At 43.9% G+C, this 10,334-nt stretch overlaps 2 protein-coding genes across 2 annotated transcripts in view; one reads left to right on the forward strand and one right to left on the reverse strand.

Moving 5' to 3' along the window:
- The window catches only part of P4HTM (prolyl 4-hydroxylase, transmembrane), an 82,485-nt gene that overhangs the window by 32,662 nt on the left and 39,489 nt on the right, over positions 1-10,334 (reverse strand). The gene's annotated exons all lie outside the window — the stretch shown is intronic.
- LOC141102392 (secreted frizzled-related protein 5-like) overlaps positions 8,130-10,334 on the forward strand; it is a 25,688-nt gene continuing 23,483 nt past the window's right edge. The window contains exon 1 of the mRNA XM_073591351.1: positions 8,130-8,446. Coding sequence (XP_073447452.1) covers positions 8,130-8,446 — 317 coding nt within the window. The remainder of the gene's footprint in view (positions 8,447-10,334) is intronic.

Raw genomic sequence — 10,334 nt, forward strand, 5'->3', positions numbered from 1 at the left:
GTTCCTTTCCGAGCGCGCTCCCATCTTCATTGTGGGCATGTGAAGCCCACTAGTATCTTCTACCGGGATATGGCACTGCTGGCTATCCAGCATGCACCCCCGATCTCGCGCATACGCATAAAACACAGTGTGGTGCACGAATTCCACTGTAAATAACACAATGCTAAAAGCAGGGGGGTGCCTATTGACTCCTGGGATTGGTGAAACTCATCTCCCAGGAGCCAATGCGTGCCCCGGAAATGACAAGGTACACCAGAAGAGCAGCAATTACCCTGCAGAAAAAAAGGTAAATAGACTAAAAAAAATGGGCAAGGTGCAATAATAAAGAGAAGGCGCAAAGTTGTCAAAGTGGGCGGAACTCCGCTTTAAAGTGCCATATTTTTGGAAAGAAATTTCCATGTTGGTTGTTCCCAAATATAAGTGACAAAGACAGTGGTTAGCATGCCTGCTTTGCAGCGCTGGAGTCCTAGATTTAAAGCTGAACTCCAGCCAAAATGCTTTATATTCTTTAGGATGGATTAGAGCATCTGCCTAGTTTTTATTGCCGTCAATTGGGTTGATTAACAAGTCAAATAGACTGTGCACTCTGCAAGTGTATTTGCTCCAGAGTTTAGTAAATGAGAGGAAGCTCTGCTGACTTCCATCATCCAATCATATGCAAGCAAAAAATGCTGTTTTTTTTTCCTTGCATGTGATTGAGTATTCTTTGTAAAAAGAACATTTTACCTCATTTACTAAGCTCTGGAGCAACTGCCCTTGCAGAGTGCAACTACACTTTGAATGGTCCACAATCTATTTGCCTTTTGTAAATCAACTCCTGTGTGTAAAGGAACCACTGCCAACATGCCAAACTGCACCCCCACCCCCCCATGAGCATTATGTGTCAGCAAAGATCCACCCCAAAAGAAACTGAGCACTAATCTGCATGCTTCCCCTCTAAGCATACATTACCCCTCCGCCCAGTACAAATCATCCCCAACACAAATGCCCCCCCCCCCCCCCCAAAAAAAATCACCTCTTAGCCTAGCACAAATCCTCTACCCCTAAAATTTAAACATCTCCCCCCTACTCCAAATCCCTCCCTCCCAGCACAAATTCCCCCCAACCCTCCCTCGTAGCACAAATCTTCTTTCCCCACCCTTCCTCCCAACACAAATCCCCTGATATCACCACTCTTAGCAAACTTACCCCCTGCCGTCCCCCAAATCCCCCCCAGCACAAATGCCCCCCCCCACCAAAAAAAAAAATCACCTCTCCCAGCACAAATCCTCTACCTCTAAAATTTCCCCTCTGAGTACACATCTTCCCCTCCCCCACTCCAAATCCCCCCCTCCGAGCACAAATTCCCCCCAATCTCCCCTCCTAGCACAAATGTTCTTCCACCCATCCCTCCTCCCAACAAAAATCCCCCTAAATCACCACTCTTAGCAAACTTACCCCCTGCCTTCCCGCAAATTCCCCCTTCCAACACAAACCCCCTCCTTGCAGTGTTCCCCCCCCCCACCTCACATTATACCACAGTGCCCAGGGCAGCCACCTCTCCTGCCCACCCCTGGGTTTTTTTGTTTTTTTTTTATGCTTTAGACCAGTGGTCTCCAAACTGTGGCCCGTGGGCTGGATGTGGCCCTTTGCTTGCAATTTTCCGGCCCTTGGGGCACTGATCCTTCCACTCATACAAGACTTTATCCCTCCGACTAGCACCAACGATGAGGCACCATTGCTTCCATTGACACCAACAGTGGGGCATAATACCTCCTAGACATGTGCACAACAAAAAAAATTGTTTTGTTTTGTTTCTTTATGTTTCCGTTGATTTGTAACGATTCGTAATTTCGTAAGACACGAATTTTCATATTTGGACTCGTTCGTATTTTCGTAACAGATATATTTTCGTTGATACGAAATGATTCGTAATTCCGTCTAATCTTCTTTGATTCGAAATTCGTAATTTTTGTTAGATAATAATTTTCATTTATTCGGTACACTACTCATAATTTAGTAATTGTTACTTTTGTGAGATTGCCTTTTTCGTTGATTCATACTTTCATAGGAAATAAAGAATAATAGTCCTATGCTTGCTTTTCTAATAAATCCTGTACTTACTCTAGTCCACTCCCTCAGTCACCAGACCTGACTCCGTCTCCTCCTCAACTGAATCTAAGAAGATTCAGGAATGCTGTGTGATTCAGACACAAAAGTGATTAGCTGATTGGCTAAAGATATTAAGCAAGATACATCACTCACTAATACACTGCCCATTCGAAAGAATGATTCGAGAACACAAACAAAATTACGAGCACACGAATGAAAATATGAACATACGAAATTACGAACAAAGGATTGAAAATACGAAATGTAAATCATTCGTTATAGATGTCATTTTCTTTCTTTTACTGTTTCGGAGTTTCGTATTTTCGTAAGTTTGTCCGTTCGTAATTTCGTATTTTCGCGCGTTCGTCATTTTTCTTATTTGTAATTTCGTAATTTTCGTATTTTGGTTCTTTCAGCTATTCGGATGTTCGAATTGATCTGAATGTACGAACACTAACAGATTCGTATGAAAATCTGTTCGTTACGAACCGAATCGCACATGTCTAATACCTCCAACTGACACCAAATATGGGGCACTAGTCCTCCTTCTACTGACCACAGGCACTATGCATTTTTTTCTATTCCCAATGACCACTAAGCCTGGAACACTGTCTACTCCCACTGATGCCAGGGCATTTTCTACTCCCACTGGCCACAGTCCGGCCCCCCTAAAGTCTGAAGGACAGTAAACTGGCCCTTTGTTTAGAAAGGTAGGACAAACCTGCTCTTAGGAGCTCATTCAAAATAATTGGGCTGCTTTAGTGCTATGCCCTTTCAATGCACATAATGGTATGAATGGGCCCTTTGGCTGCAACCAGACTGAATATCTGTGGCAAGCTTGGTGCATTCAGAGGGGGCTAAACGCCACCCCTAGATTCAGCAAAATTCTGTGCTAGGGCCGCATGCAAACCGTCCCGTTGGCTAAAACTCTGCAGAAATTGCAACACTGCACACACACACACTGTCAGGAAGGGCACGCCAGCAATCAAGATGGCGACCACAGAAGTTCCCCTGTTCTGTATGTCCCACTGAGAAGGGCTGCGCGGGCACGTTTGCGCGCACCTATGCACACGCGCAGACGCTTGTGCACTAGTGCTGCACGAAATTCCAACGTTGGCGCGCACGGGCACACACGCGCACACTAACGTTTGTGGCGCTAACAGACTATTTAAACTGCCTTACTTCCTTGGATCGGTGCTGTCTGGTCCACAGCGTTACCTGTGATTCCTGATTACCGTTTTCCTGTATCTGTTCCAGTTGACCTACCTGGCTTGCTCCTCACTATTCCTGTTATCTGCCTGCACCTGACCTCGGCCTGTCTTGACTACGTCCCTGCCTGTTCCTTCTGCTACCTTGCTGCCAGCCTGTTGATGAACCTGCCTGTACCTGAGACCACGTTCCTGTCTGCTCCATTTGCTACCTTGCCGCCAGCCTGTTGCCGAACCTGCCTGCACCTGACCCTGCTCCAGTATCCACCTGCTCTGGACTTGTGTGCCAACGCTTCCAGTCCATCTGCCTGCACCTGCCTGAGCTCCAGTCTCCAGTTTGACAGCTGTTTCTGGGTCCGTTCCAGTTCCTACTTCAGTTCCGGTCCGGCTCTTCTGCTAGCAACCTTGCCAGGCACTTGTGTGACTCTGCACTCCTGCGCCTCCTGTTTTCTCTATTAGGGGCTTCGAGTCAGAGGTTTAAGAGAGGCCTCCCTCTCAGACTCTACCACTAGGTACATGACACACATTGGCTGCGTCCAGGGTCTATATTTGTATGTAACTGCTAAGATGGAGGGTTACATGCGAACACAGCAGCGGCACCTACCATTTATTTCTACATTGTGTGCAAGCAGCATTTACAACTGCTGGCAAAAATCCACCTTGAATGCATCCTAAAGTAAAAATAGTAGAGGTAGAAAAGGAAGGAGCGCCCAATCTCCAATAAAATGCAAGTCTAGAGGTTAATTTAAAATCGTTTATTAAAAGTAGCAACAAATGGTCAAGCCAACACGTTTTGGGGGAAAAAGACTCCCCCTTCCTCAGGGCTGCTGCTGTCTGCTGATGGTGAACAGGGAATATCCCAAATGGTTGCCTCTGTGACACCAAAATTGGAATGCCCTGTGTTTGCCGCGGCAGCGTTGAGCCTTTCTTGCTACTTTTAACAAACAATCTTAAATTAACCTCTTGACTTGCATTCTATTGGAGATTGGGCACTCCTTCCTTTTCTACCTCTACTAGTACATGTGGAAACAACCTCAAGGCCGTAACCAAAGGCAGCAGCCCAGGCCCCAATGAAAAGGGCTAACCACCTTCGTCTGGTGTAGTGGGGCAGAAAGCATCGGAAGAAAATTTTTCCTATCCGCCGCCAACATTACCCAGCCATTGACCCACAACTGATTGAGTCATTCCAGTGCGATCCTCAACCCTACAAATGCTAAAGTAAAAATAGAGCATTAACATACTCCGATCAGCAATAACATTATGACCATAACCTAGAGATCTGAAGAATTTGGAAGTCAACACCTCAAATTTGTTGTTGTGTTCCTCAAACTATTATTGAATTCTTCAGACCAGGCCACCTTCTTCCATTGCTCCATGGTCCAGTTCTGATGCTCACGTGCCCATTGTAGGTGCTTTTGGCTGAAGACACGGGTCAGCATGGGCACCCTAACCGGTCTGCGTCTACACAGCCTCATACTCAACAAACTGGGGTACTCTGTGTGTTCTGACACTTTTCTATCAGAACCAGAATTCGATTTTTCAGCAATTTGAGCTCCAGTAACTCTTCTATTGGATCAGACTAGATAGTTCAGCCTTCGTTTCTCATATGCATCAAGGAGCTTTGGCTGCCCAGGACCTTATCGCTGGTCTTCCTTCTTTGGACCACTTTTGGTTGGTCTTGACCACTGCAGAGCTGCAGTTTTGGAGTTGCTCTGATCCAGTCGTCCAGCCATTACAATTCGGCCCTTGTGAAAGCTGATCAAATCCTTACACTTGACCATTTTTTCTGCTTTCAACACATCGACTTCAGGGACAACATGTTCACTTGCTGCCTAATATTAGAGATGTGCATGACCAAAAAAACATTTGTTTTGTTTCGGATTCATTTGTTAAGTCAATCATTTTATTTCATCATATTCGTTATGTTAGAATGATTCCGTTTTGTTTCTCCGAATCGATTTGTGTTTTTTGGAAGTTATCTAGAAAGATCTGAATTAATTCCTGATGTTCTTATGTTATTTTGGTGACTTTGATGCAACTTGCTAGCGACTTTAATGTTTTGTGACTTTGGCCAACCATAACAATACAGAGCGTGACACATATTATTGGACTTACAAAACCTTCTTAAAGCGGAGCTCCACCCAAAAGGGGAAGCTCCACTTGTTCGCACCCTCCCCTCCTCCACTGCCACATTTGGCACTTTTTGGGGAGGAGGGGGGAGCGGGTACCTGGTTTTGACAGGTATCCACTCCTACTTCCAGGTAAGATCGCCGCACAGTGATCTACAACATTTCTGGCCCCTCCTTCTCCCCCCCCCCGCTGCCTTCTGGGACACACAGAGGTCCAAGAAGATGGCGGGACCATTCCGAAAGCGCAGCACGAAGGCTTCACTTCCTGTTTCCCTTACTACAGATGCTGGCACCTGTGTTCTATCAGAATCGGCGACCCATCATAATAGGTAATGGAAGTGACATTCCGTCAGCTGCGCATGCGTTCCACCACTACCAGGTTTGCTAATCTGACAGAAAACCTGCAGTCAGAAGGTGGCAGCGGACATCTTACTACACCCAGCTACGTCTTGAATTTCACAGTAATTTTAGCTATAAAGTGCGCGTATATAAATAAATATAGTATATTGACATCTTTGATGCTGTTTGGATGTTTAAATTTGAAAGCCTAAAGGTTTAGCGCTGAGCAGTGCGGGGTGTACCAACATGGCCTCCGACACCTCCCAACTGCTGGCATCCAGCTTCTTTCAAAATATAATATCAAAACAGCATCACAGATGTCAATATACCATATTTATTTATATACGCTCACTTTATTGCTAAAATTACTCTGGAAGTCAGGACGTAGCTGGGTGTAGTAAGATGTCCTCTGCCACCTTCTTCTGACTGCAGGTGCACATTAGCTAACCTGGTAGCGGTGAAATGCATGGGCAGCTGACGGAACATCACTTCTGTTACCTAATCTGACAGGTCGCCTATTCTGACGGAACACCTGCACCTGAAGCCGATCGGTTGGGGTGCCAACATTGCGGGATCCCATTACAGGTAAGTTTCCTTATATTAAAAGCCAGCAGCTACAGTATTTGTAGCTGCTGACTTTTAATTTCTTTTTAACAGACTGGAACGCCGCTTTAAGGTCCCTTTCACATGGGGGGGATCCGCTCAGTGGACTCCGTCAGCTCAGTGGGAGGTCGCTCCGTTGATCTTCGCTGAGCCAGCGGATGACAAGTCCGTCTCTGCTCACCGAGCGGGGGAGGGACCTGTCAGAGCCCTGCTGATTTCTATGGGAAGATTGGACGAAAACGGATAGCATGTCCGTTTTCATCAGATCCCATCCGATCCGCCAGACGGATGGCGAACGTATCGCCGTACGTCTGTTTTGAGCAGATCTGATTGGATCGGATGGCAGACGTGTGTCAGCGGACACATCTCCGCTGACATCCGCCTGCCTATAGGAGTCACTGGGTGGCCCGCTCGGATCCGCCTGAAAAAACGGACAGGCGGATCTGAGCGGGCTTATTGTGTGAAAGGGGCCTCAGTCACAAACCAATGAAACAAATAAATATAAATAAAATTGTTGTTTTCGATATAATTTATTTTGGATTCGTTCAAATTTGTTACTTTTCTTTGGAATTGTACACATTTTTCCAGTTTTTGTAAAACTTCCTTCAAAAAATCCATTGCATTAAAAATTTGTTACTATTGTGATTCAGATACATCTGAATCGCCGAATAACGAAAATTTCATCCAAATTTCGATTTGTAAAGAAACAAATCTCACATGTCTACCTAAATCCTGTATAATAATAATAATAAAATAATATATCCCACCCACTTTTAGATTCCATTGTAATAAGATAATGTTATTCACCTTACCTGTCAGTGGTCATAATGTTATCGTTGATCGGTGTATATTCAGATATAAATAAATCAATATTGGGAGTATTTTCTACTGTTGAGCAGTGATCCCATACCAGGAAACTTCTAACTGACATTTTTTTTTTGCCTATTTTTTTCTTATCATGCAATTAAACATAGGGCGACTAGTTCTGTACATGACGGAAATTATACATACGGTACACAGGTATGAATATTTTAGAGCATTCTTTATATAAAACATACCTGATTTTTTAAAAAATAGAGGTTCTTCAACTTATTTTCTTCTATGTAAAACAAAGTCCTTTGCAAGTGACACTCTGATTAATCGTAAAGTAAATAATAGCCTAACAACTGCAAATGGATGCGATCCAGAGCACATTGTTTTAAAGGAAAACATTAAGGCTAACACTGTCAAGGCAATGTTTAGTTTGAGAACACCCAGGGCTAGATAAACAGCCCTTACTTAATCGCCCCTGTCAATAAACGATTGTTTTTTTGGCTGGACACAAACTAACAAGGAGGGAGATATGTAGAATTCGAGGCGATGGTTAATGATCGTAAGTTAGGGAAAGAGGGCTGGGCCGGACAAATGGCTTCCAACGGAGATCCAATCAGAAGTACAATAATGGGCCAAGATAAAGCTCCATGCGGGAAAGTTCAAACTTCCAACCCCCTTGTCTGTCCTCATTACAACACCTGCTGGTTTAAGCAGGCCCCCTGCAAGACTAAACAATCAGGGCCATTGGCAAACACAAACTGTGATATTGTCTTGTCCATTGAAGCACCAAGAGTGATGGATCTTAATGAGAAAGGATTAGGAGGAAATTGGCTTCAGCACTATAAAAATCCATTAGCCAAAACTAGGAGAACGTCAGTTGCTTGATGGTTTGTGTAGAAGAAACATCACAAGTTCCATACACCTTAGGCTACGGACTAGAGGAACGATGAGAGCCCAACACCTTAGACGTCAGGGCTGTGGGTGGCCGCTGGTCTTCTTGGTGTGCTTCTTGACATGTAGCTCTTGGGCTATGTATGTGGACTTTGTGAGCAGTTCCTCCAGATGTATGACCGTCCCAAGGCACATGCCTCTGTGCTACGGCATTGGATACACCGAAATGAGGATCCCCAACTTGCTGGAGCACGAGACCATGGCGGAGGTGATCCAGCAATCCTCCAGCTGGTTGCCACTACTTGCGCGGGAATGTCACCCAGACGCACGGATATTCCTATGTTCGCTTTTTGCGCCTATTTGCTTGGAAGGGTAAGACCCCCTTTTTATATTGCATGAGCATTTTCAAAGCAAATCAGTAAGATCATGGTAATGACATTTGAAAGCAAGGATTGAATCCCAAAGTAGATTTATGAAAATCAGTTAGAGTAAATGTAAACCCAATCAGAAATAATTTCATATAAGCTTTAGTATTTTAATATTCCACATGTAATTTTCAATATTTCTAAATCTGCAGCTTTCATTAAATTAATAGCTGGTAAACCTACCATTAAGGTCTTTGTTCAGGCACTTCCTGTTATAGAGTGACAACTGTCTTCCAATTTTGTTTCTCCCAATGTATAAATGGTATCTTATGGGGAAAATGTCAGTTGTTTGAGGTACACCTTGCTATAGCACACTGAGATTTATTGATAAAGTAGTGAATCTGGCATTTATCAAATATTTTCTGCAGGTGAATCTTTCCATTTGCAAGTTTTTTAAATGTCAGTCATTGATTCAGCGAATGTTTGGTGAACGTCACATCCACGACTAATATGTCTCTAATTATAATTCTACATTCACTTTTAGGTGGGTAAGGTTATGTGTTAACGGTTCATTTTAAGGGTTACATTAGGCTGGCCATACATGTGGCAATTTGATAGATCAAACTTTCCAATCCATTTTTTTTGCCGAAATTGCAAATCAGTCAATGACCTAAAATGATAGTTTTCGGCTGACCGCAAAAAGATGGGTTTGAAACTACTGTAGCACTTTTCTGTTTTGATTCTATTTTCGTTCAATTTTTCAATAAACTGCAATGAAGTTGTACGTTTTTTGCACACTTTCAACGTCACCATTGACCCAATTCTGGTGGTCACTTAAACTTGACTGATTCGTTTCTGCTGATCACTTGTGATTGTATTTTCAATTCCTAGTAACTCAAAGGTTGTTGAAATTGAATGAAAATGTGCATGCCTAAATTGGTAAATACTTGCTCTCCAGGCTTTGATAACATGTCACTAGAACCCTGATAGCCATATTCCCCCAGACTGCACAAACCAGAAAACCAACAGAACTGAGATGGGTTCTCCACCTGACCATGAGTCCCTGGGAACCACATATCCACCCTTAAATCTCTCCAGGTACCTATCCCTGACTTCTCCTGGTTAAAAAGCTGTTTATTTACAAGATGATGTACAACAGGGTTCCTCAGCTAGGGTTCCATTGAACCCTAGTGTTCCTACAGAGGTTGCTAGGGTCTCCTTGAGCAATGAGAGATGTTCCCACTGACACCATTGATCTTTTTAGCTGTAACGGGGTAATTCTTCCCAATGACCACAAGTGTTATGCCCCGTACACACGGTCGGACATTGATCAGAGACTCCGACAACAAAATCCTAGGATTTTTTCCGACAGATGTTGGCTCAAACTTGTCTTGCATACACACGGTCACACAAAGTTGTCGGAAAATCCGATCATTCTGAACGCGGTGACGTAAAACACGTACGTTGGGACTATAAACAGGGCAGTGGCCAATAGCTTTCATCTCTTTATTTATTCTGAGCATGCGTGGCACTTTGTCCGTCGGATTTGTGTACACACGATCGGAATTTCTGACAACGGATTTTGTTGTCGGAAAATTTTATATCCTGCTCTCAAACTTTGTGTGTCGGAAAATCCGATGGAAAATGTGTGATGGAGCCCACACACGGTCGGAATTTCCGACAACAAGGTCCTATCACACATTTTCCGTCGGAAAATCCGACCATGTGTACGGGGCATAAGGATTCTTCCCAATGACCATCACACTAATGTACCATGACTTGTAGATATAGTCATTTTTAGCAGGGGTTCCTTGAGACCGGAAAGGTATTTCAAGGGTTCCTCTGTGTTGAAAAGGTTAAGAAAGGCTGATGTACAATCTGTGTCCTCAACATAG

Source organism: Aquarana catesbeiana, linkage group LG07 (assembly GCF_042186555.1).
Source record: "Aquarana catesbeiana isolate 2022-GZ linkage group LG07, ASM4218655v1, whole genome shotgun sequence".
Lineage (NCBI taxonomy): Eukaryota > Metazoa > Chordata > Amphibia > Anura > Ranidae > Aquarana > Aquarana catesbeiana.